A 26,963-nucleotide genomic window follows, 5' to 3' on the forward strand; every position below is an offset into this window, starting at 1 on the left:
AGTCTACAGAGTGAGTTCTGGGCCAAACAACAGAACAAGCTTCTTTCCTTGCTTACTTCCAACGGATCCCCCATTACTCAGAATTAAATTAAAATCTTTAGGAGAGATGGCTTAGCGGTTAAGAGCCCTGGCTGAGTCTGTGTTCCTGAGTTCAGTTCCCAGCAACCACATGGTGGCTCACAACCATCTATAATAGGATCGAATGCACCTATTCTGGTGTTGTCTGAAAACAGCTGTAGTGTTATATGCATTAAATAAATCTTTTATTGTTTTTCATCTTCAACCTTCTGAAAAGCAAGACGCAGCCCCTTCCAACATGTTACCTGCCTCGTCACCGATGCTTTGGCTGTCAATTAAGACAAACTAAGCTTAATTTTAGATCTGAGCACAATTTTATTTCTAGGGTTGTTTTTTCACATTACAAGCTTAACAGGACAGCACCCTCTTGGCCCCTTCTGTCACACAAGCCCCTGCAACCCTCTGGAGCATGCCAGCCTAAACTGCCCAACTTCCAATCTGTTGTGGGTCACGTACCTCCTGTGAGGCTATGATCAAAATTATGGGCTTGCTTCCCTCAAGATGCACACACACACAATAAGCACACAAACCGCACACAATTTCAAGGGTTGCCAGACTCCCTCGCATTCCGACTGAAAACTGCCGTCTACACTATGGCCTGCAGAGGGCAGCAGGGCAGCCGGAAGGTAGCGGCGCACTGGGTGTTGCATTCAGGAAAGCTGGGGACGCTGTAGAACTTGATCAGCCTTTTGAAGGCACCTTTCTTCATCATCATCATTTCTTCTGGGATCCCGGAAAATATTCTGGCCCGGAAGGAGCCCCCATTCTTCACTGAAGCATCTGCGGGAAATGACTTCTGGGCACTCAGAGGAACATTGTTGCAGCTGAGGGACCGAATTGTCTTCTTCTTGTTCTGTACCGACAAGTAACTGAACAGGAAGGACGACAGCTTACGCTTGGTGGTGTCAGGAGCCTCTTCTAAGAAGCAATCATCAAAGGTATCCAGCGTCGTTTCCAGATCACAGCCGTCTTCCCAGCTCGCCAGGCTGTCTCCTGGCAGCTGGAAGATCTTCCGGACCGGTGCTGGGTCATCTCTTCCCTCATTGACCGACTCCAGGGATACGCCATTGGACAGGTCGCTGGAGCCTCTGGTCTCTGGAACCTCCGGGATGAGGTTCTTGGCCCGAGGACTCGGCTGGGAAGTGCAGTGTTGGCTCAGGACAAGGTTAGCAGCCTCTTGGATGAGGTTCCAATCTCTCAGGATGTCATCCTTGGTGGTAAACTGGGATGTCACAGTGAAACGGATGATCAGCTTGTCCTGGATAGTAGCTGGGATGAGGAAGAGCTGGCCAGCTTTGGCTATTTCCTTTAACACACTTTCTGTGAGACAATTGGGACCCTATATGAAGAACAAAAGGAATTAGGTTTCATATCATGCTGCTCGTAAGCACCCCATGAAGCCCAGCATTTACTGGTCTGAGAGACTCAATGCCCCCCTCAACTCGGGAATAGAAGCTTCCTTCTCAGGAAGCCATGCAAGAGCACATTACCTTTAGACGAAAAACCACCAAACCAAGGTGCCTCTTAGCAGGAATTTCGAAAAGAGGGTCGTTTCTCACCAGAGATTCAAAGTATTTAGCCAATGCTGTACCCTGGAATTGTCAACAGAAAGAAAAGTGTAGTTGATAACCCAAACCAGATTGCATCCACTTTGCTACCGTCCAACAGCTTTAGACCAGAGACATGGATGAATCCTGAGACCTGTGTGGCTTCTGCCTGCTTGTCTTCCCCATTTGATCTGGCTTATATTCAAGCTGGTAAACCTCTACTGTCTCACCTTCTTTCACATCACACCCACTCGGAGACCTTGTGTCTCAAAGTCCTCTTTCAACTTAGCCCCAGAACTCAAAAGTCAAGTGCTCTCTAACTCAGCAAACAGCCTCCTGTTCTGGCTTCTCAGCTTCCCCATCGGCCAAAGGAGCCAGCAAGGGCCCAAGGCTGAGCCATAACTCTGCCTCAAAAATATCGACTGACTTCCCTCGCCTCACCCAGCTCATCACACTCCATGGCTCAAAGGTCCTTCCTTCACAGGGAGCCTGTATTTTATGTAGCACCACTACCAGCTCCATGGAAGACCCTTGTGTCTAGTGAATAGGTTCAGAGTTTCTTCTTGAGATGGTGAAATGTTGTGGAAATTGCAATACTCACTTGATACTGGATATAGGTAATGTCACACCACATTATATACTAAAACACGGGCTTTTATCAATGCGGTGTATATATTTATCATGAAAAACATTAAAGATTTCAAAGCATACTGTTCTCTTATAAAGTTTATAAGATCTTTTATGTAGAGTTTTTGAATAAAGGACGAGGCTGTGGCTCAGTTCGAGAGCACCACACCTTGCACAAAATTCTGAGCTCAACCAACCACTGAATAAAGTCAGGCATGAGGAGGTTTCAACAGGAAGAGCATTAGAAGTTCAAGGTTGCCAGGAATGGTGGTATTTAGCAGTCTTTAATGGCAGTGCTTATGCTGGGAGGAGGGGGTGGATCTCTCTCTCTCTCTCTCTCTCTCTCTCTCTCTCTCTCTCTCTGTGTGTGTGTGTGTGTGTGTGTGTGTATGTGTGTGTGTGTGTGTGTGTGTGTGTGTGTGTGTGTGTGTTTTTCCAAGGCCAGTCTGGTCTACATACTGAGTTCCAGACTGGCAAGAACTACATAATGAGACCTGGGGGCGGGGTTCTAGTGACAGGCACATGATAAAGCTAGAGACTCCAGTATGAGACTCTCATACACTCTTTGCTAAGTGACTTTTTGTAAAGATCTATTTAATGTACGTAAGTACTTTGTCTGTGTGTATACTTGCATGCCAGAAAAGGGCATTGGAGTCCATTACAGATGTGGTTTCTGGGAATTGAACTCGGGACCTCTGCAAGAGCAACTAGTGCTCATAACCACTGAACCATCTCTCCAGCCCCTGCTAAGTGATTGTTTTTTATGGGCTGGAACTCCCACCTGATGTTCCATTTTAGAGGAAGACAAGAGCTTCCGCTGTTGTGCTTGACCATGAGGTGATGGTGCTGTTTGAACCAACCTCTATCTGATCCACTTTCCCTCTCTACACCCTATAAGCACTTACTGCTGCCTCATGAACCTTTTCTCTTCTTTTCTTTGAGAAAGGCTTTCTGGCATGTATCCCAGTCTGGCTCAAACTTACTACGTAGCCAAGGATGACCCTATACCATTAATCCTTCTGCCTCCACCTCCCCACTGTGGAACTACCAGCCTGCACTGCCAGGAGAGACTTAAGCAATACTAGGGGGTCGAACAGCGGCTTTGTGCATGGGGAGCGAACCCTGTGCCAGTGGAGCTAACGGTCCCCACTTGATCCCTAAGAAGTTCTGCATGTGCAAGTCCAGGCCTAGTCCAGGAAAAGCACGCTAACTTTTTCCAGCTCTTTATGAGTTCAAGCCTCATTTCTAACCTGATTATGATTCTCCCCTGTAACTCCTTTCTTCCAGGCCCATTTTCACCACCTGCCCTGTCAAAATTCTCCACATCCCAGTCACATGTCCCTCTATGGCATCTCAGGTGTGGCCCCCTCTAAGCCCACCTTCTTCAGCATCCTCGCTTTCTAAAATCCAAGGGAGGATGATTCTCCCGAGGCTTGGGTGACAGAAAGTAGGTCTCCTGGCTAATAAGACGTTCTCCTCCTGCCCCATTCTCTTCCCTCCTATGAGGCAAGCTGCGTATGAGACAGAGCAGAGGCCGGGGGAGAGGAGAACACTATACAGGTAGTGTGTTCACCACAGACCCCACCTAGAAGGGATAAGAGCAGGTGTGCCATGTTGATACACCATTCACCAGGGAACCACTCCTTTTTGAAAAGGTTAGCCGTGGCCCTACTTTGACCATACACACCGCTCTTTGACCTACTTTCACTTTCTCTTTCTGCAAACTAGGCTTTTGAGTACTCAGTACTCAAAGACAACAACGGGAAAGGTGAGACTCTCAGGGAATCGGTAGAACAAGGGATGCCAGAAGCACAGAGGAAGTTGCCCTCGGTGTTGACAGTTTAGAAGATAAACAGTGTGAACTACGAATCACAGACAGGCCCCCTGGGATTACGCGGCGCTCAGCGCTCCTCTAGATAACCAATCAGAAGCCCCTCAGCGCGCCCTGCCACCTGAACCAGACACCAAGGATCCCCTGGGCCAATTTGTAAAACCCGGGCAAGTCTTCTTTCCCATGAAAACGCAAAGCATCGTGGGCTCAATTCCATGGCTCTCACACTACGTACGCGTCTGACATGGGCTTGAAGATTCTTCACCCCGAAGGACCGAATCACAAACCAGAGCTTAATGGAGCGAAAGCGCCGGCTCAAGGGGATCTGCCAATGCTGGAAACAAATAACACAGAGCTCGTGGTTAGAAACAACGGCCCATTCCCTTGGGCACTCTTAGCATTATCCGTTGCCTGCCCAGCACTCCTGGGATCCCCTGGTGTCGCCATGACTCCCAAAGCTGTTGCTAAGGAGCAAACCAAGACAAGCTTATCTGGTCAGTGCTGCACAGATACAGAGAGACAGTGGCTCTAAGCCTGTGACCCTGAACGGAGAGTGATCTCGCGTAAACTGCTATTTTTAAGTATTTCTTCCTAGCCTAGAAACTCGAGGCAAGTTCCTTGACTAGCAAAAATTTAAGTTCTATGTCTGTTCTTCTCAGCATGGATAGTGACTTAAAGTAAGGTGACTAAGAGCTTCCACAATGGGGCCCTGGATTTCCCTTCAGCTCTGCCCAGCTCCTTACCCTGTGTTACCTCACTTGCTCATCGATAGCACAGAATAAAAGGTGCTTCCCAGAAAAGCAACTCAGGGACAACAGAGGCAAAACCTCAGAGAAAGGCTGTTGATAAACAGGTAGCTACGAATCACGAAGTAAGGATGGTTGGTCCTTAGTTACCCATGCTGCCACCTACTGGCTTTGGCTTTCACCTGTGAGATTCCTGTAGCCTGGGATGGAAGCCAAGCTTTCAGACTGCGTAGGAACCCTCGCCTCAGTCTGAGACTGATACCTGTCCTGGTACCAAAGTCAACGGAGCTTAAAGTTCAAAGCTGCAGTTACCACAGATCTGAAACTTCCCAGTCCAAGTGCTCAGGTCTGAAGACAGAGCCAATGATTTGGGGGACATTTACAGTTGTTCCAACAGGCAACGTGGCTCCTCCCAAGCTCTCCCCCAGATGTCAGAAAGCCTCTGCCACAATTTCTGCTCTCTAAAAACATCCATCTTTTGAACATCCATCTGCCTCTCTCCGTGGAGTTGCCAAAGCTTTACTGATGTTCCATCTTTATTGCTTTACTGTCCTTTCCCAGGCCAGACACGGCTGACATATTACTCCAGTATCAAGGACAATGTGTTTCCTGGCACTAAACTCTCAGACTTGGTGGCTGACTCCTTAATCCCAGCCCTGGAGAGACTGAAGCAGCAGACCTGCTGAGTTCAAGGCCAGCCTGGTCTACATGTAGAATTCCAGACAGCCAAGACTACAAGGAAAGACCCTGAGGGGGGGGGGGGTGAGAGGGAGGAAGAGAGGGAGGGAGGGTAGGACTTCTGCCAGCCAGCAGAGGGCATGAAAACCTCGGGAAAGGACAAAATCTCCGCTGCAGCCTGCTCTATCCTTGTCCTAAGATGTTCAGCAGGATGAGTGGGTGCTTAGAGCTCCCCATAAAATGTACCGGTTTCTAGATGATTATAGTAAACTGACCACCTGGTTGGATCAGAAAATTACTAGAGAGGGGCAGGGAGCATCTCCGCTGTGCTCTTCTCTGATCTCTACTCAGTCTCCATTCCTGTTCCTCTTCTCACTGCTAAAACCATGTGGACCCAGAGACTGCCTTAGCCAAAGTCTGCTGTTAGAGCTCATAAAGCCCGGCATGGAACTTTCTCAACTGCAGAAGTCTCCGAGCATCCTCTGTGTCTCCTCAAGGCTTTCTGGATCTCCCTGCCGTTCTCTGCCATTGGAGAGGTCTAGAATGGAGTGGAGGGAAGCTTCACTGACAACAGAACTGCCCCAATCCTAATTCCAGAGGCTCTTGCCCTAAGCTAATGGGACACTGCAATGCTTCCAGATGCTCTTAGAGCAGGGCCAGGCTTCTACTCAAACTGTAGCCCCTTTGGTGCAAAGAAGCTTGAAGCAGCTACAAGGACTCTGGTATCATAATAAAGAGAGCAACCTCGTTGCTCTAAAAGTGTCTTCCTATACCTGGATATTAAATCCACTAGATTCCACAGTGGTGCCATGGTGGAAGCAGCAAAGAATGACATTCCCAGAGATCCAGCGGTTTCTTAGAAAACATCATTAATGGTTCTCAGACCACGTGAGGGCTTAACTGAGTCATGAGTCTACTTTGAGACACACTCCCAGGGGACACTAGGATCACAAGCATAACAACAGAGATTTAAGGGCACAGCGGGGCTCAGTGGGTAGAGTGCTAGCACGTGGGAGACCCCAGCAGTGTGTAAACTGGTCACCTATGGCATACCCCGTGATCCCAGAATTTGGGAGGTGGAGCCAGGATCAGAATTTCCGAGTCCAACTAAACTCTCAGAATCTTATAGCAGTTGTAGAATTTAATTGGTTTTTTTTTAATTTAAAAATTTTTTAATATCCATGGGAAAGGGCACAGAGGTCATCTTTATTCTCCTGTAGAGGTCCCCCGCCACCCCAACACTGTAAGTTTACTATCTGCAACTCCAGAAATTGTCTTCATGGGACAATCATCAGTTTAATCAAGGAATAACCGCCTGGTTATAGAACTAAATGAAAGGAAAGGGCACTTTGCCAGGCTACACTGTCCTTGTGTCATTGTGTTAATTCATCTGATTCTCACAGCGGGCTTAGAATGCAGAACTGTTTCTGTCTCCTTTCACAGACCCAAGCTGCTTGACTAGGACCAGTCAGGCCCTTCAGAGGGGAAGCATGGCTCCAAGCACAGGCAGTCTGGCCTTGGCGCTGTGCTTGGCCACGTTGCAATAGCAAAGCCTCTGAAGCTTAAATGAAGACATTTCTGACATCGGTGTATACTATTCGTTGTGCAGTTGCCACCCAGATTCTGTGCTAAGTGATTGACGTGCGTGGTCCCGTCAAAACCTCAGGAGCCCCTGAAGTCATGTTCCTAGGAACATTCAGTAGCCATGTTCCCAGATGGCCAGGGATGCATAGAATTCCAACCATGCTCACTGAGTTTGTCTTTCAAACCTTTCACTCGCCATGTACATCCCAATCTCACCAAAAGGCCTCATCCTCAAACTGAAGAGCAAATATGAAGAGCCTGCTTTCCTAGGACGTTGTACATGCTGAGCTGAGACCCTACGCCTAAGGAGTTGAGATGTATAGCCTAGAAGGCCGGAGGCATCCAGAGCTTGGCAGAGGGCGCCAGCATCTCAGCCTCCCACCGAGCTCCTGCATGGCCTGTGTCAGGAGAGTGCTATGAGAGCGATTAAATCAAGAGCCTTTTCCTCACCTGAGGAAATCATGCACGCTCTCCTGCTGGACAGTAAGAGATAGACAGGCAGACAGACAGACAGACAGACCAACCGATGGACAGACAGATGGATAGATAAAGGATAGATCTCCAAAGATGATAAAAGAAGCTAGCTGATCTACCTGTGGGAGAGAGAACACTTCTGGGAAGAAAACAAGCCAAAAAGACTCAGGAATCATGATTTTCCTCGAATTTTTTTTTTTTTTTTTTTTTACCATTTTCTGGATTTCATTCCGTGTGCTTGTGCACAACTTGAAATCAAGATCATCCGACGGAAAATTATGTGACGGACCCATAACGAGCTTCTCCTGAAGGCAGAAGCCATGCAAAACCTCAGGGGTCAGTCAGCAGTCCCTACCTTAGAAGCCACAGGCTTCCCCCTCCTGGAAACTCACCATGAAGTCTGTGGCTACACCCGAGTTGGCGTGTCTGAGGTAGATGGGGTTCACACTGAAGGTCTGCTGCAGTTTGTACTTGTCCTTGACCCTGTGGGTTTTCAAGTGGGTCTTAGTGGCTGAGGTCTCTCTAAGGAAGCAAGGCATCCCCACGTGTGGAGAGCTCAACTCACCAGAAGCCGGTACAGTCAAAGTGTACCATCATCCACTTGGAAGGGTTAAAGGTGAAGGAGTCGGCATACTCAATGCCCTCCAGGAACACCCGGAGCTCAGGGCACAGAAAGGCTGTGCCAGCGTAAGCAGCGTCGACGTGGAGCCACAGTCCCTCTCTGGCACCTGAGAAAGCAAATGTCATCTGCTAAGGGGGAGACATGAAAAGAGCTACTACCAGCCAGCCAAAGGCATTGCTCGCCTATCCAACACCATGGCAGGCTGCAGAGAGAAGATCTAGAAAATGAGTCAGCAAGGGTTGTGGAGACGAGGCGACAGGGTGTTTGTGTAAGGAGGTGAAACTGAGGCAGGCAGTGTTGCCTCCTAATAGGTCTTCTCCCACCATTGCATCCTTGGCCTCAACCTGGAACATCCTAGCACAAAACCCAACTGCTCTACAGCCTGGAAAGCAACATCAGTGCGTCTAACACAGCACTTAGAGGGATGTCTGTCCTTGGTGGGCTTTTCACGGGGGAATTACATATGGGTGTCTTATCCATCCTGTGATTTCCCTTGATCTGGCCCTTTCCTCTCCAGAAGCAGAAAAGGATATTTCACTGAGTATCACTCACTCTGTCTTCAATACAGCCTGCTTTGACTAGATTGCAACATCCTAAGTGAGGGGATGTGGAAGCTTAAGGTTGTCTGTAGCTCAGATGTTCCATGTCCCCAAAAGGCTCCTGTGTTAAAAGATTGTTCCACAGGGCGGCCATACTGGGGGAAGGGGGTCTTAGAAGGTGGAGCCTATTGGAAGGTCTCTGGGGTGTAGTTTGAATTGGTGGCAGGACCCTGGTCTGTCCTCCTCTCTCCTTCCCTGGCTTGTGATGTGGTACATACACCCACATTGGCGCCTCGGGGGGCCAAAGGTGACAGAGTCAATTGATTATAGACTGGACACTTGCAACACTGTGAGCCAAAAGAAAGCGTTTCTCTTTACAATTTCATCATCTAAGGTATTTGTTACTCAGCAGTGGAGAGCTGAATAATGCTTCCAAGGACAGCATGCAAAATAAATACAGGATTTCTGGTATAATGCAAAATATGAAATTGCTGGCTTTTATCTCGCCACTAGGAAAAGCCCAATGACCTGTGCTGCCAGAGACTAACTCTCATGACCTTTGGCATTTTCCCTTCTTCCCTCACCACCAGATTGACCAAAGAAAACAGTTTGGTGAAGCCGGTTCCAGGTTCTTGTCCTAGCAAACATTTCAAGTGTTATCCCTTATCTTCCTAAGCAGAAAGGATAGATACTTACAGATGGGCCCCAGCTCTGACAGCCTGTCAAACGCACAGACTCCGGTGGTCCCTAATGTTGCACAGACCTAGAGGAAATGAAGGTTCACGTGAACGAAGTTTACTGCCTGAACGAAAACTGATATCATCTGCATCTGAGACACATCACCCAGGACAGTGTGTACCCTACACGTTAGCTTATCACAACTTGCACTAAGAAATCTACTTTACACAGAAATCTATTCCATACACATGTACACTTAACATGAAAGTTTCACCAGGTATGGTGGTGCCCATCTTTATTTAATCCCAGAACTCAAGAGGCAGAGGCAGATGGGTCTCTGTGAGTTCAGAGTTCAGGCCTTCATAGTGAGACCCAATCTCAAAAAAGAAAAAAAAAGGGGGGGGGGCAAGAAAGAGAGAAGGAGAGAACGGAAGGAAGCTTCAAAAAACAATACATACTCTGGCTGCATACATGCAATTGGATATTCTCCATTTCTTTTTGGCACTGGCTACAACCCATAAATTTTATTCCAAACATAACAAGCAATAACACCTCCAACCAAAAGTGGTGACACAGTCAGGAGGCAAAGTTCAGCCTGATCTACAATGTGAGTTCTGGGATAGCCCTGGCTACATAGAGATATCCTGTCTCAAGGGGCTGGAGGTAGGAAGAGAGGGGAGAGAGAGAGAGAGAGAGAGAGAGAGAGAGAGAGAGAGAGAGAGAGAGAGAGAGAGAGGAGAAGAGAATGGGAGGAAGGAAGAAGGAAGGAAGAAAGGAAGGAAGGAAGGAAGGAAAGAAGGAAGGAAAGAAAGAAAGAAAGAAAGAAAGAAAGAAAGAAAGAAAGAAAGAAAGAAAGAAAGAAGGAAGGAAGGAAGGACAGACACCTCATAGTTGGTAAAAACCCTAAATTTAAGGGTTTTTTTTTTTTTTGCTTCTATTTGCAGCACATTGCTTACCAGGATTCTGTCAAAACCCCTTGGTTGCTAACACCCAAGTCCTAGCACACTGAATTAAAGATGCGTTCTAACTTACAAACACAGGCATCAAGCCCTGCTGCTTGTCTTCCTCAATGGCTTTCTGGAGAACTTCTCCTCGGAGTGAGAAGTCGTCGTCCACAGGAAGAAATCTGATCTTCACAAGGGAAATCAAACCAGCCTTCTCCACGGAAGAGTGAGCCTACATGGACCAAGGAAAACAGTCAGCATGGGCATAACCAGGGACGGCCAAAGACCAAGGCTGAAGGAGTCGAATACCCATGTTTGAAACTGGCATTCATTATGGTTTCTGAAATCAACACCCAGGCTCAAACTTCCCCGAAACCCAGGATTCACGGGTATAGATGGGAATTACACAAGTACTAAGACTCCTAAAGCCGAGCCCTGACATGAGGGTGTGGCCTCTCTGTCAAGCAACTTACCTGGTCAGAGGCATAGGCAACAAGACGAGCGTTCAGAGAGGACTCATCAGCGTCGGGCTCACACGCTTTCATTTCTAGGATCTTGTGCTTCCGTGCTGCCAGCAGGGCAATCAAAGTGGATTCGCTGACAGTGCTCTGTAGTGGAGAGGGGTTACCAACTGTGTCAGCCTCTCTAGGTCCTGCTCCCTGGGTTAGGACCTATGAATGGAGTGTACATCTGTGTGTCTTGGTGTGTGTATGTGTGTGTTTGTGTGTGGCTATGTGTGACTGTGTGTGCCAGTGTATGTATGCTTATATGTGTCTGTATGCAAGTGGCTGTGTATGTATGTTTGTGTGTGTCTGTATGTGTATCTGTGTGTGAGTCTCCCTGTGTGTGGTCACTATTAGTAAGGGAGTGGGGCACTCCTTCCCCAAGGGCCTCCTTCTTTCCCTGACTCACATACCTATTCTCATTCTGAAAGTAAGCTTTCACCAATGCCCACCCCTCTCAGAGCAACTACAGAAACAAGAAAAGGAATGTTCCAGAAGCAAGCAAGAGCATTTCCCATTTCTTGTGGCTATGATTGCTTACCATGTAAAAATTATTGACAAGAAAACACACACATGGGGCCAGAAGTACATCTCATTAGTAGAGCTCCGGTTAGGCCCACGTTCTTCCCTGTGTTTGATCCCCAGCACAAACAGAATGAAAGAGGAAAAGATGGGGAGGGCGAAGACAAGAGAGGAGGAGAGATCTCGGGGTTTTCCGGGATGAAATAGAGTTGGAGCCTACAAGACCACTCTAGAGAGAGCTCTGGCTTGTGCAAGTGGCTAGTGATTCAGGTCTGGTTTTGGATTCAGTGACTCTTATCAACTTGGGCTATCTGTCCCTCTGGAGACTCATTTCTATCTACCACATGAAAAGCACCCACAAGACGAGGTAGAATGAGATTTTTCTCCAGACACAATGGTGGGGTCCTGGAAGACATGTCATCAGTGTCTCAGGAATCTCAGACTTCTCTCTACTCACACAGGCTTACTTCCTGAAATAGTCAGGTGAACTAAGCTGACAGAATCTGCTAGAAAGCCAGGTGGGCACTACATGACTTAATAACAAGGAAGACAGATAAGTAATAATCTCATCTCCTCTCTGGACCACAATCCATAGTTTCAGAACACTGCCTGTCCCGCTCGATCCTCAAACACCTGTGAGGTGGCTGTCTCATCACTACAGATAAGGAATGATGTTCAGAGGGATGTAGAATAGCTCAAACTCACATGGCCAATGAACGAAGGGGGAAGTGTGACTTGTATTCAGACACTCCTGAGTTAGAATCCTCTTTCCCCACCTAGCAGCTGTTATTTAAGTTCTATGAGCTTCATCAAGATCTTAAGGTCACTGAGATGGTTCTGAGGACCTACGGGGGTCTTGAGAAGATCAAATGGTGAGCAAAATCACCAGCCAGGTGTGGTGGCAGACACCTGTAACCCCAGTACACAGAAAGATGATAGAGGATTGCCGTGAGTTGGGGGTTAACCTGGACTACCTAGTAAATTCCAGGCTAGCCTGGGCTACAGGAAGAGCCCCTGACTCAAAGGATAACAAAGAGAAAAAGCGAAGCAAGATTGTAAACAATAGATACTGCATGTTTTTTTCAACTGTATCCCAAGTTCTGCTCACAGGAAGTCACAACGTGTACAAGCTTGCCTTCCTCACAGGGATCGGATTGAATCTTACAGTCAGAGTGGGGATGGCGTTCAATTTTTATTTATCTTATCCTGCCATCTACTTTTCGGGAAATATCATTATCTGTTTTTATAGATTATAAAACCAGGTCACGTATGCACTATGATAGAATTCAAGAATTCGGGGACTCTCAAGTTTTCCAAACCACGCCCTCAGATATCAAGAGCCCACAGAGACAAGAGCATCCTACCAAAGCACTGGGTCTATGGAGGGGCTCACGGAGCTATGCCCTGAGCTGTTTCTATTTGAAAAACAGAAGTATTTGGAGAGAGATAACATGACGGAGTCAGAGGGTATGAGCAATGAAGCCCTTCCCGTAACTGGCTCTTCCCATAACTGGCTGTTTCTTACCATCCCCACCCCTCCTCTTTCTACAAGGTGTAATGAGACAACAGAGGAGACTTGTCGAACTGTAAACTCTGAAACCTGAAGCAAAGACAACTGGGCCCCCAGTCATCAGACATTCAGTGCATCTATTTGGACTAGGGGAACGTGGTGAAGACAGAGGTGTGTGTGAACTGGCAGCTGAAGGAGGGTGTGGTGGCAGAGGTGATGGCTACACCTGGGCAGGATGTGGTGGTGGTGACAGTGGCGGCGGGGTGGTGTAAAGACACTCTGTGAAGGACGGGAGAACCATGGGGAAGGATTTGCCTTTGCTTTCTATGTCCATCCCGGCCCTGTGTGAGATAGAATGTCATCATCACCGGTACCTGCAAGACACCTCCCCCCTGGCTGCCAGGATGGTGGTGTAGGAAGTATTCCGGGAGCCCCAGCATCTTTGCCAGCCAGTCCATGACGCTCATCTCCAGCTCTGTGCAAGCTGGGCTAGAAGCCTGAAAGAAGGAAAGGGCTTTCATTCGCACTGAGAGGCTCCCACCAGCCCCAGGAATGCCTAGATCTCTATCTCAGTGGCAATGAGAATTTCTGCAGAGGAGGGGTCCAGGATACAAGCATTCATACCATGCTACCCCTCTGTCCAAAAGGGAAGGGATGGGGACTTTGGATCCATGCTGCCCTCAATGAGGTTGGAGAAACAACTCAGAAATGAATGGGTTGGATTTGGCTCTCCAAGTCCCTAAAACACCCAGCTGATATTCTAAAGACCAAAAGAAAGTGTTTACTAAGAAGTTTCTGTGTTCTCCCTCAAGTAACGGCTGAAGTCAGACCTTCCTCAGCCTCCCACTCACTGCTAAATTTCAAGATTAAGAGATAAGGACATTCCATGAGGCTTCTGGCACCACTCAGAGCTGAGCAGAGCTTAAGGAAAACCCCAGGGCATATCTCTAACTCTTCAGAGACAAGAGTCCAGGGGAAGCCGTAACGTCAAAGTGCCCCATTAAGGTCACAAACTGTAGAAACAACCAAATCTCTGTTCAAATCTCATCAAAGTCTATATAAACTCTGTGAGTTTAGGAAGATAAATCCCTTAAACCTCAATTTCCTCATCTGTAAAATGGGGCCAGTACTCGTGATTCTACGGGATTCCATGAGATAACATATATAAAAACCAAGTTTCGATAATACAGCATTATAACATTTAGTGGTTTTTATTCTCAATTAATACTACATTATTAACTGAATAATTAGATACACACCCCTTCAGAGATAAAGAACAGAATACATCCTCTGCCCTGAAACGGTTCTCCCTGCTATGTCCCCAGGTTATCAGTGGTTAGAGACATTTCTACTCACCCACGTGAATCCTAAGCAGTTAATGGCGTCAGCCAGCATATCTCCCAGCAGGGATGGCCAAGAGGTAAGAGCTGGATAGTAGGCGTGCATGTGAGGGCTCTGCCAGTGTACTACCTAGAGACAGAGCACACACAGCACACACATAGTTGGGACCAGGTGGCATGTCCAGAGAGCCCTCTCTTTCTCTAGAGATCCTCTGGGCAAAAAGAAACAACTGCAGAAATGGAGAAGACACTTTTCAGACACATGTAATACACTCCATAAGAGTAAGGCCTTCCTTATTGTTTTTCCTCTCCATGTATCCTGCACTGAGCTAGCTCATCAGTAGAGGACATTTGTCCACATCAAGAAGGAACTAGAAAAAAATGACCGTAACACGGATGTGGGACTCTCACACTAGCCCCACACTGACTTCCTGCCAGAAATGAAAAGGAAACAGAAACTGTAAGGTCTGAAGGGCAAACTGGTGTTTCCTCTCTGCCCTTGCCAAAGCTGCTATTGTCTTATTGTTTATTATTTATTATTATTGGATCACTGAGGTCCCTGGGAAGAAAGCTCCTACTGCGAGTCAGTTAGACATCCTAAGCTTCCCTAGGCTTCAGGTGAGGATGGAGAGGAGATACTAGCCCAGGAATACAGGAGGCAAACTCTAGGCTAAGCCCGAGCCCATACTCAGAGGTTCAGGAAGGAGCTGTGGAGGGACCACCCACACTCAGCCATTCACCTGTTCTGTGAGGACCCTTCTCACCGGGCTATCCCGCTTTTGCCTGCCTTTGACTCTGAGCAAAGATGTGTCTTCTGACTTCTCATAAAGACATGGCCCTCCAAAACCTGTAAATTCTTAGAATTTTTCTTCATGGGTCTTTCTTCAGTTCCTAGAGCCCACATTGATCCCTGGGCCTGAACAAGACTCTGAAAGTTTCCCCTACTGACAACTCTCTAGAGAGCATCTAAGTGCATCTGTTATGTTCTGTGAGAGCAAATATTGGCCACCTTTGTAGCTGGAACAGTACTACACTACTGTGGTTTCACACAATGGATGCAGGGAAGTTGGAGGGAAGCCCAAGGACACAGGATCCACCACTACTCTTGGGCTCAGTCAGCTCCTCACTGACTCACTGTGATGTTTGGGAACTTAAGCTCCAAAGCTCCATGTCTTCCTCTGTCAACTTTGAGATCCATTTTTAATTTTTCTTAAAGGTAGTCTCAAAATGGGTATTCACTTCAGACCTTTATAAAACCAGAAACCACTCCTGGACCTCCCCGTCATAAAATAAATCCTAGGACTGTTAAGTGTATGAACACAAGCAAGAAACTGGCCATTTGCAAGGTGGTAATTTTAACCGGGAACTAACCTAACCCCTAGGTAATAGACACACCACATATGCAGACCTGACTCTCAGTCAGCGAACCTCTTCCTGCAGTTCTCAACAATCAGGAGGCCAGAGGGGGTTCCAATATCTCCCACCTTCCATACCTTGTCATTTCTTAATTTCACAGGATCCCCGTGAGGTCCAAGCCTCATCCCTGTTCTACTGATGAGAGATAAATGGTTGTAGCAGAGAGAGCGGTAGCATCTCACAGTTCCAAATGGTATCTAGGTCCCAAAGCTACCCACTCCATACTCCACCCAAACCGACGGTTATAACCTGCCTTCCCTCACTGGGTCTCTCTTGCTTCTCTCAGTCTCTTATATTCTTTCTTTCAAATTTTTATTACCTCCTATTTCTAATTCTGTATGTGTCTATGTGTCTGTGTGTCTGTGTTTCTATGTGTCTGTGCACCTAAGGGAGTCAGTGCTTTCCTTCCATCACGTGGTCCCAGGGATTGAACTAGGTTCTTAAGGCTTGCCAGCAAGGTCCTCTCCCCACTAAGCTTGCCTGCCTGCCTGCCTGTCTGCCTGCTTGCTTACTTGCTCTTCTACTCTCACTTTCTGGCCAAACTTGGAATTAAACAAAATGAAACATTTTTCTTCCCGGTGTCTAGGGAATTAAAAAAAAAATTCATTTTTAATAAGAATGCAAAGGGCCAACTGCTTCCGGGCTGACTTTTAGGAGGCCAGCGGGGCCTGAGATGGAAGATTGGACCCTCATTCTCACTGTGCATAGTGACCATATTTGGAATCAAGGGAAGGGCTCCCCACCCCCACCCTCATCTGGGCCTTATCAAGATGCAGTTATCAGTTCTTGTAAAATAATCAGACTTGATAAGCCAAAAGGGCCCTTATCAAAGCAAACAGACCTCTAAGTCCAGAAATGAGTTTCCGTGGCCTCACCCACTGGAGAGAAAACGGTTGTGACCCCTTCCTGAATCATCGGTACTAACAGTTAGTTGCTCTCTTTCCCACTCTGATTACAGCCAGTCCCTGCTGCAATGGCGTCACAGAATGGAAGATAATCTTATTGAGGACCAAGCATAAAACTGTGCTCATGCTGACAGTTTCCAAAGCTGCCTGTGGAACAGACTACACGGCAAACTTGCCCTGTTCTGAGTCTGAGCATTTTCTCATCCTAGCTTGTAGACATGTCCAAAGCCTTTGGGAGACTGGAGGGAGCAAACCTCAAGTCAACAGTGGGTTTATGGGATGAGTGTTGCCAGGGCCAGGCCCAGTTTGGGGTGGCCTAGTCACTTTCCATAGAGGTATCCAAGTAGGGATGGGGAGAAAACAAAGCCTCCCATGTTAGATGGCTCAGGATGAAATCTGAATCTGCCACCCAGGACTTGGGGCAAAATAACCAACTTCTTGGGACCTCAGTTTCCTGGTCTGTCAAATGGATCACTAGGAGGATTAAATGGAACAGCTCATTATGGGCTAGTGAATCATCTGTGTAGGGTAGGGAGGGGAACCGGGATGATGTTATCAGGGTCACCCCGGCAGAACTACTCATGCCTGCTGATGAGAGATGTCCTCATAGCCCACAGCAGTGAGTTCCAGCTCAAGTCTCACACATCAGCCAGCTTCCATTTGCTCCCTGCTCAAGCCACTGTCACCTCAGGCTGCTCTCTCCTCCTGGGACATATTAGTAATTCCAGAAAAGCTCTTTCCCGCCCCCCAAGAAACAACTCAATCACCAGCCCTCCCTGGTAAGAATGATTCAGAGGACCGAGTGGCTGCGGGGCACACAGCCGCCTAGGCCTTCCGACCTGGCAGCCAGGGTGCTCCTGAGGACTTTCCTTCCCTGTTGCCTTCCATCCATTCTGGTCTCTGCTCTCCTTACTGGCTCCACAGCTGACCCTTTTCTTAAAACAAGTCTTCACGTCTCCATCTGTCTCACTGGCTGGTCACACGTCTGGCCTCAACTCCTCCCCACCAGAACCGCGGTCAGTGCTGGCTACTACTTCCAGAAGATGGGCTGAGGTGTCAGGAGACAAGGGGTGTATTGCCCTGCCACACTGACTCAAACAAGGGTCTCTCAGGATATATCCTGTCCTGTGTGCCCTGGGGTCTGGAGTCACCCCTGCAGTTGCAATATCTCACCCCAGGCATGATGACTCGTTCGATGTCCCCAAAGATGCTATCCCAGCTGTCGGGTTCCTCGGGAGCACTCGTAGGTAGCTGAGCTAGCAGGTATCCAGGCTTCACATTTGGAGTCACCTGCCTCTCCCGCACAGTGCTCAGGTACTGGCAGATATAATCCACCATCTCCTTCCCTGAACAGAAGCAGAAAGGCCGGTCACATTTCCTTGGCCTGTCCATGCCTGGCCGTCTTGAGCCCAGATCAAAAGATCTGGTGAAAGGAGCTAGATTCGTGGGTAGGGTAGACCTGAACCCCAACCCGTCCTTGAGAGCATGGGTGTAAGTGACAAGGGAAAGAATGGGTGAGAGACCAGATGAGCAAAGGGGGAAGGAAATCTGCAAAGCATGAGAAGCGTTCGCACCAATTGAAACCAATCTTTCCTTCTCCCTGGCCTGCCTGTATGTCTGCTCTCCCGCCGTTTTCTTCTCAGAGACAGAATAATTATTGGTTCTTTACCTTAAAGTCTCACAGCAGAGACCTGTTGGTTGTTTTTTTTCTGTAGCCCAAACTTGTTACATATTCACACACACACACATACTCTTACACACTCACACACATGTACTAAGTTCTTTGTCAGCAGAGATGAAAGCTGTCATACCCAGCTCTAATAAGAGGAGAAAGCATCTTCCTAAAGTCTTTAAATCGGTATTCTCTAGTCTTTGTGTGTGTGTGTGTGTGTGTGTGTGTGTGTGTGTGTGTGTGTGTGTGTGTGTTGTGTATACTTGGCAACATCTTCTGAATGTGAGTAAAACTCTAAGTTTACACACACACACACAGACTAATTTCTGAGGTCCTGGGGACATACTTAAAGTACAACCAAGAGCCCAGACAGGAGCTTGTGAACCAGGTTGAACCTGAAGAGAAGCAAGGCCACCTCTCCTGGTGCTGTCCCTCGGGGCTTTCACATTCCAATAGATGCACCAAATGGAGGGAGGAAGGAAGGAAAGCAGGCAAGTGAAACCACTGCAGGCCACTTAGTTGTACTTTGTCTCCTTCTGTTTATTCGGGGCTCTCGGCCTTCAGAGGGGCTCTCTCGTGACCTCTCACTTCCTCCCGCCCCTGAGTTGTGTACCTACTGTGAACAACCAGAAACCCTCCCTCCTGGGCTTCTCCCTGCAAAGGAGAAAATGAGCAGAGAAGAAAAGGAGCCCGCCTTATTCCCTCTACATCAGCTTCTGAAAAGTTCCTACACATAAAACTGGGTCTGGACAAAACTGAGGCTTGACTCCTTCAGCCCGCCACAGCCTTGGGCAGCCAGCAGTGGTACCCAGTAGACATAAGAGAGCTGCCACTCAACTCGGGACAGCCTCATAGAAAAATGTGTCCCACTGCAGAATAAGGACCTGGCTCTCAGCTAAGTGCACCGTTGAAAAGCAACATGATATGCTAACACACGTCCTTCTATGAAGGTTGATAGGGAAGAAGAGAGGCAAGAATTTTAAAGCAGGATATTAACTTACAGCCAAGAAATTTTAGGCACTGTGGCCCCCACTAGTGGAAATGAGACTATTGCAAAATTATTAAAGACACTCAGAATTCTCTGTTGTCCTATAGGCTTCTAAAAGAACCTTTATTTTCAGTTAATGTGTAACTAAACAGAAGAAGCGGGACCAAAGACATCATGTCATAAGTCACTTGGTTGGATGCATCCTCCTAAACACTCCGCTTGAGCACTTACCTATCTCCCCTCTGCGGGCAGTCAGGCCTGAAAACAGAGGGACTGGCTTTGCTTTCCGTGCAAGCCAGTATCCAAGCAGGCGCTTGGAGGATACTTAGGCATGACCACTAGAAGGAGAACAAACCGCTTCACACAGAAAAAAAAAAAAAAAAATGAATATTAAGACAGTTTGCGCTACCAAATATTTGAGGCATTTTTCCCCCTATCTCATAAGGCAATCAAGTGAATCACAAATACAAATAGTTTACTTTGTGGGCAGGTAGGAGGAAAGGAAAGGCAAGGCACAGGGAGCAATCATGGAAGTAGGCACGGGAGAGGCAGAGAATGAGAGACCTTTTAAAACTCGGATCCACATCCCATTCAGGAGCAACAGCACTGACTCTTCCAAGGCAAATAAAGCACTCATGTGAGGGGGGACGGCTGCCCCCGACAGCAACTTCCCAAAGCCTTACCAGCAGGGAAGATCCACCAGTCTGTCACTCACCCCTAGCTCGGTATTCTCGGTATTCACTGGGGTCCATCATCTCCCTTGGTTTCCTTGGCTTGCTCCTCCTGGCAGACAGAGAGAGAGAAGACTGGGAAGCAGCTGTCAGCCGGGCTTCTTCACTACTGTCTGTGCTGAGCACGTCCTAGCAGCCGGTGAGCCTCCTATTTAAGGGTTCCCCATTCCCCTACTTTAGCCCCGCCCCCATAAAGTCCCTTCCTACAGGCTTAATATCAGCCTCTCTTGCCCCAGCCCCCTCCTTGATTAGAACTTTGATCAACAGATTCAGAGGACACGGTGTTTTTAGACCAGTCGGGGCACCTAGAATCCCAAGCCTACAAGCAGCTCCTAGTAGAAACTAAAAAAGCCCTCCATCATCTCCGCCCTGCATTCAGACTATACAGTCCCAGCCTGGGATAAAGCTCCTGGCCCAGGGGCCAGAAACAGACCAAGGGCATTCACAATAAGAAGCAGAGCACAGAGGAAGGATAAAGTTGCTCCTGCCCTGGCTTCTCTTTGAGGTGAGGGGCAGAGCAGGCTCAGAGGAGCCCATAGCTAGCCAGGTTGAGCTCAGGATAGATTACCAGTAAGCAGGCGCTGACAGTGGATATGAAGGGTTGTTTTTTTCCATTACTACATAGCACTTGTTCTGGGTTCTTGGCCCTCAGCTACTGTTTAAGCTAACATAAGACAGACCAACGGGAGAAAAACCTGTTCAGTGCCCATAAGTATGGAAGACCCTTTAGTTGACAGACACTTCCAAAGCAAGCAGAGCTGTACACAGAGCAGACACAGGGTACACCAGAGCGCAGGACACACACGTTCTGTAAATAGAACGGGGGACAGGGTACATCAGAGAGCAGGACACACACGTTCTGTGAGGGGGAAGAGTGGCCGCTTTTTTTCAGATGGAAGTCTTTCTGATGACAGTAATTATCAGCACCCCTCGTGTTCCTAGGGCTGTTTTCACTAACTGAGGCTTCTTCCTTAATGTCTCTTACGAAGACAGCTTTGGAGAGCTACATCCAGGGCTTCTCGAGATAACACAAAGGAAGCACATTGGAGGGATGTGTTTGTCCTGAACCCCAATACTGCCACAAAACATCAAAAATCCTTTGGAGTTTCCTGAATACCAAGAGCTTTTTGTTCTTTATATTTAGGCCCCTTTGTTCCCCAGAGGCTCTGGACTAGAGGAGTTTGAACCCAAGAGCTTGATCCCAATCTAAGAAAAGCAGCACATCGCTGTCTAAAACATCACCTGTACTTAGGACAACAGAATCCATGAGAATGGTAAGAGGAAAGGGGAGAAAGAGCTAGAGGTTAAGCAAGGGGTATGGCTCAGTAGCAGACCACGTACCTAGCGTGCACAAGACCCTGTGTTTGATCCCCGGTTCCCATCCCCCTTTTGAAAAAGTACCTCTGGATTGGAAGAATTTTGAGTGGTTGAACACACAGGGTTACCTGAAGGGTAAGCACCCAGGGAAGGCAGTTCCGCACCCCAAGTGTCACTCTCAACCCAACTATCATATCCGTCTTGATCAAAAGTAATCATATTTGCTATAATTCTGTGAGCCATGCCAGCAAATTAACCAGACCCAAGAAAGATGTGAGAATCCGTAAAGATGTAGTCTCAAGCACAAGCAGCAAACTCCTTACTGGGCACCTATGTCTGAAGTTGGCGCAGACTAGTGAGCTTGAACTCACAGTCTGGACTCCAGCTCTGTTCAGTGTCATAACTGGATTGAATCTGAGGTCAGATGGTGTATGCCAGGGACTGTATGGTACATAGGGAAAACTCCACACATAGGAAAGGGAGGGGGAGCCAGGTGCTGTAGGCACATGACTTTAGTCCCAGCACTTAGGGAGGCAAAGGCAGGCAGATCTCTGAGTTGGAGGCTAACCTGCTCTACAGTGAGTGTGTTCCAGGACAGCCTGGGCTACACGGAAAAACCTTGTCTTAAAAAAACAAAATCAAAAACAAAAAACAGAAAGAAACAAAGAAAGAGGAAGAAAGGGAGAAAGGGGGATAGAGGGAAGGGGAGGGAAGGGAAGGGAAGGGGAGGGGAGGGAAGGGAAGAGAAAGGAAGGGAAGGGAAAGGAAAGGGAGTCCCGTGGAGGAGGGAAGGAAGGATTGGAGGAACCAGTGAGGTCAGACATACATTGTGAGAACTCAGCCCACAGAGTCAACCGACCAGGCCCACAGAAACGTAAGAGATCGGGAAGCCTGCAGAGGTCTGACTTAGGTTAGGGCCCTCCAATACCGTTCTTCCGTCTTCAGTGAGGTAGCAGTTTCAGGACATTTTCATAGAAATAGAACAAAGGAAGCCATGAATCAACACACTTTTCAAAACTGTTGGATACATCAGGTTAAGGATCATAGTAAGATGGAGTCAACACTGCCATAGTCCTCAGATTCTATCCTAACCTTTAGACTCTTCTGCCCAGGAGCCCTGAGTTCAATTCCCAGCAACCAAATGGTGGCCCACAACCATCTGTAATGAGATCTGATGCCCTCTTCTGGTGGGTTTGAAGGAAGCAACAGTGTGTACTCATAAACACTAAATAAATCTTTTTAAAAAAATCAGATGTTAAGTAGGTTAAGCCACTCCCACCAAACAAGCTGGTGACCTGAATGTGGTAGAAGGAAGGAACTAATTTTTGAAATCATAGCATATGCTATGGCATAAGCATGCACACACACACACACACACACACACACAGAGAGAGAGAGAGAGAGAGAGAGAGAGAGAGAGAGAGAGAGAGAGGGAGGGAGAGAGAAAACAAATGGTCAAAAAAAAAAATTTAGCCAAAATTACCAGTATACTAAATGACAGCATTAAAGCTGTTAAGAACCATACAAAACTCTGCCATTTATTTCTGAAAAGCAATGTATAACAAAGCCACGAAGCAAAGCTAGAAACAGAGGACTGAGGTGCTTGCCTAGCAACACACCACTACATAAACCAGTACATACCTGAGAGGCTCACCCTCAGAGTGGTGGTCGGCAATGGTTGTCTCTTCGGGAGACTTCAAGGAAATGGGATTGGGGCGAGGACAAAGAGATGTCAGCCACATCAGTAGCGCCTGCTTTCTAAAGAAATGGAAACAGGCAGGACAAACCTAAGAGTCATTAGATTTGGGTGAGAGCTTTGTGCTTAGTTTCTTCTGTGTGCTTTGAAGTTTTCATCAAAGCAAAGTGAGAAATTGGTGTTCAGTTTGCTCCTGGAAAGATAATAAACAGACTGAATAACATTTCCATGTGTGATGCTGGGTAGGTTTCCCTCTCCTCACGGCTGCTGCTCCCGCTAAGCTTGGCTATTCTAGGGTAATGGCAGCTGTGCCACCGTCTTAGGGTGCCTGCTTTGTGACCCAACAGAGGGCAGGGGAGCGTTAGAGAAAAGAGTGAGGAGGCTCGAACAAAGTATCAAAGAAAGCATACTTAGGCTCTGGCGGGCATCAGAGACACCAGAAACAGTAAAGGCTACAGTTTTCTGAGCTGGATTCCTTTGACACACCTTATCTCCACCCAGAGGCAGAATCCTCACTTCAGCCAGAGGGCAACAGCTTTCCCCTCACACTGAAACACTGAGAAGAAGCATTTGGAAATAAAGGCAGTTTCCAAGAAGACTAAGGATTTTTTTTTTAAGAGACACTATAGTTGCACTCCTCCCGCTTGCTAAAGGTTTGTAGTTTATGTCTAATTCTTCACCATTATGATTGAAATGGGAAGGCTGGAACAAACATGAAAAACAGCAATTTAAAAAGAAAAAAAAAAAAAAAAGCAGGGGCTGGAGAGATGGCTCAGCACTTAAGAGCACAGACTGCTCTTCCAGAGGTTCTGAGTTAAATTCCCAGCAACCACATGGTGGCTCACAACCATCTGTAATGAGATCTGATGCCCTCTTCTGGTGTGTCTGAAGACAGCGACAGTGTACTCATATATAATAAATAAATAAATAAATAAACAAAAAGCAAATGCTTTAACTGGTGTGCTAAAATGCATAAGATAATCATTCCCACAGAGCAATCAAGCTATTTAAATAATCCACGAAATTCAAAATGGTAGTCCACATAATCGGCGGTAAGGATGGGAGGTGTGTTACATAGTCATGAGCATTTTAAATGAATAAATAGATCATATGAGACCAAAACTACTTAAATGGAAAAAAAAAAAGTAAGCAAATAATAAAATACTGTGGGCAGAATCCTAAAAACCAGGTTAATCCTTCTGATTGAAACATTCCCCACTGGACTCAAGAAACTAAGGAGACTTCGGCCTAGAAAGCTCAAAACGTTACAAGAGTCTCAAATCCCACCACACTGAAAGAGAGTCATAAAACAGTAGATAATCAAGGGGGCGAGGGGAAGGGACCCTCAGCTGCAGCTACCTGCAAGTTGTGCCCCAAGCTCCAGGGGTGCAGCTTTGGGAAGTTGGCCCCCATGCTGGGGTGGGCTTTTGGCAGTGCCTTTGAGTCACCCATGCTCCTGTTAATCAAACCAATATAAACTCATCAGTTCCCTACCAAGAGCTTGGTGCTGTTGGTGTCTGTCCCATTTGGGGTGAAGAGGTATTTGTTCTTGTCTCTCCCACAAAAATCAAAACAACAAAGCTCTTTTCAGTTTCTTCAGGAAAGCAAAAAGGGTCCCTCCCCCCCGAAGGTGATATTATATCTAGCTAAAAAGTGAAAGGCCTTAGGAACTGTATCCAGATTACAGTCCATATTTCTGTATCATTGGTCTTCATTGAAGTAAAATATTTTCGAAGAAATTTGATTTAAGGCATCAAATGAGCAGGAGACACAAGACCACGTCTATTGTCTGTGCACATGAGAAATCTGTTTTTAAGATGTCACAAGGCTATTGATATTCAAGTCTTAACTTGGAACTGGCACAGTTCTAGTGGCGATGCCACGCTTTCCTGGGCAGAGAGCAGTCTGATAATGGACCAGAGGTGCTTTCGTCAAAGTCAGTGCATGTACATCAGGTGTTCCCATTTAACATGGGGAAAAAAACAAATCACATGCACAGCTTAATGCTACGGCAGATTAGTTATCTATAATGAACCAACTACAGCAAATATTATTTAGTGAAATAGCAAGTCTATTAGAAAACCCATTCCTCAGTTGAGTTGACAAAACGAAAGGGTTATTTATTCAGTAGGAACCTGGTGAGTAGAAAAAACAATTCTTTTCCTATTTGCTATAAGCCCAAGTACTAACCCTTTGGGAGCCTCTCCATATGGCACTGTGGTTTTATCTGAAATTGCTTTCCTTATTATTATTACTTTTTTTAACTTTCACACAGGTCTCTAGGTCTTCGGGGTATCAAAAAACACAAAGTAATGCAAACTGTGAGGAATACAGAAAGAAGAGGCCCATCGGGATAAAGCACAGCCAGCTGTCTCTGTCACTGCACTAGTGTGTGTTATGGTCAAGGATTTCTTCCCACGGTCAATAAACGTCGCCATAAATGATGGCGCTGAAACGCTTCCCGGCACAGACTTTCCGTTAAGCATATGCTTTAGAGGGATGAATATGGATGGATGTTGATCTTTGTATTGCAGGCTGGAGTCTGTCGGCATATTTCTCCTTGACTCTTCTCTCTGGAATTTCACCTGCCACCTTCAAGGAATAAAGCAGCCCGGGGCAGAGAGGGCTGTCAATAAAGTCCTTAATCTGCACGTACAAGAACCTGACTTTGATCCAGAACCCACGTTTAAAAAGCCAAGGGTGGTGGCTGGAGAGATGGTTCTGTGGTTAAGAGCATTCGCTGCTTTTCCAGAGGACCTGGGTTCAGTTCCCAGCACTGACGTGACAGCCCACAAGAGCCTGTAACTCCAGTTCCAGGGGACCCAGTGCCCTCTTCTGGCCTCTCTAGGCTTGCTACCAAACTTTACCTTGAAGATCTGAGTTAGATTCCATATGGTGGAAGAGAAGCAACTTCAGCAAGTTGTCCTATGACCTCTACACACATACAGTGGCATGAGCATGGATTTAGAGGCGTGTGTGTGTGTGTGTGTGTGTGTGTGTGTGTGTGTGTGCGCGCGCGCGCGCACACACACACACACACACACGAACATGTGATCTCAGGCACCTGTTTACACACACAGCACATGGCAATTGCAAGCCCAGCACTGTGGCCTGAAACCTAGATTACCGAACATTTTTATTTCCTATTTCGTCAGTTATTTTTGGCCTCAGTACAGAAGCACTGAGGCTTCCCAGCCTACGTGGAAACTGTTAAGAGTAGATGATAAACGAGGGGTTGGGCATCTCATCTTCATTAGATTCTTGTCTAAGGATTCCATTCTCAGCAGTGAGTCAGATGAAGATTTTAGAGACAATGCTGTCCAACGTGGTTCTGGAGACAGAAAACATCTCAAAGCTTCCTGAATACTTGTTAAACCGCACCCAATTGTTTCTTCACATCTCTTCAGCTTGCTGATATTATTGGAGATCAAAATTACTTCCCATATCACATGGTCTCCAAGCAGAACCCATGACCGGGAGTAAAAGCAACACACATGAGCTGTAGCTGCTTTCTTTATCTCACCTTGAGGGTTTGTGGAGCTAACCTGGTCTGAGAACAAACTGCATTGGCTACTCCCCATCCCAACACTGTCCACCAAGACATTAATTCACCCAGTGTTCTGTTTTATGTCAATCACTACACAAACCCACACCGCATGTTCTCCAATGGCTTCTTGTGACTGAAGGGCAAGCAAGTTCGTGATTCTGAAAATGTGGCTTGTAGTTTTGTTAAACTTAGCATTATGCATTTGCCTTTGCCATGATGGAGACTGAGCCCGGGTTGTATAACCATTTTACCACTGACCTATAGCCCTAGCCCTAAAAGCACGTGTTAGATCATTTAACATTTATGTAAAGGTGGGGGAGGGGGTGCCCCTCTTATCTCAGCTACCTGGAGGAAGATCAAACGAATTCAAAACTTCAAAACCAGCTAAGTCAACACAGTGGGAGATTTTTTTCTCTCTGTGTTTGTCAAAACCAAGTGTAGTGTCAGGTGCTTATTTATGGCCCCAGA

General features: G+C 47.0%; 1 protein-coding gene across 1 annotated transcript; it reads right to left on the bottom strand.

Moving 5' to 3' along the window:
- Nucleotides 1-664: 664 nt before the first annotated feature.
- HDC (histidine decarboxylase) lies at nucleotides 665-17,882 on the bottom strand (the record flags this gene model as incomplete). Its single annotated transcript, XM_080931114.1, has 11 exons — nucleotides 665-1,417; nucleotides 1,569-1,670; nucleotides 4,319-4,417; nucleotides 7,958-8,048; nucleotides 8,131-8,293; nucleotides 9,423-9,489; nucleotides 10,437-10,580; nucleotides 10,822-10,956; nucleotides 13,258-13,380; nucleotides 14,240-14,353; nucleotides 17,718-17,882. 11 exons carry the CDS (start codon nucleotides 17,880-17,882, stop codon nucleotides 665-667), a joined length of 1,956 nt encoding a protein of 651 aa, XP_080787240.1.
- Between the last annotated feature and the right edge of the window lie 9,081 nt (nucleotides 17,883-26,963).

Source organism: Micromys minutus (assembly GCF_963924665.1).
Source record: "Micromys minutus genome assembly, chromosome: 17".
Lineage (NCBI taxonomy): Eukaryota > Metazoa > Chordata > Mammalia > Rodentia > Muridae > Micromys > Micromys minutus.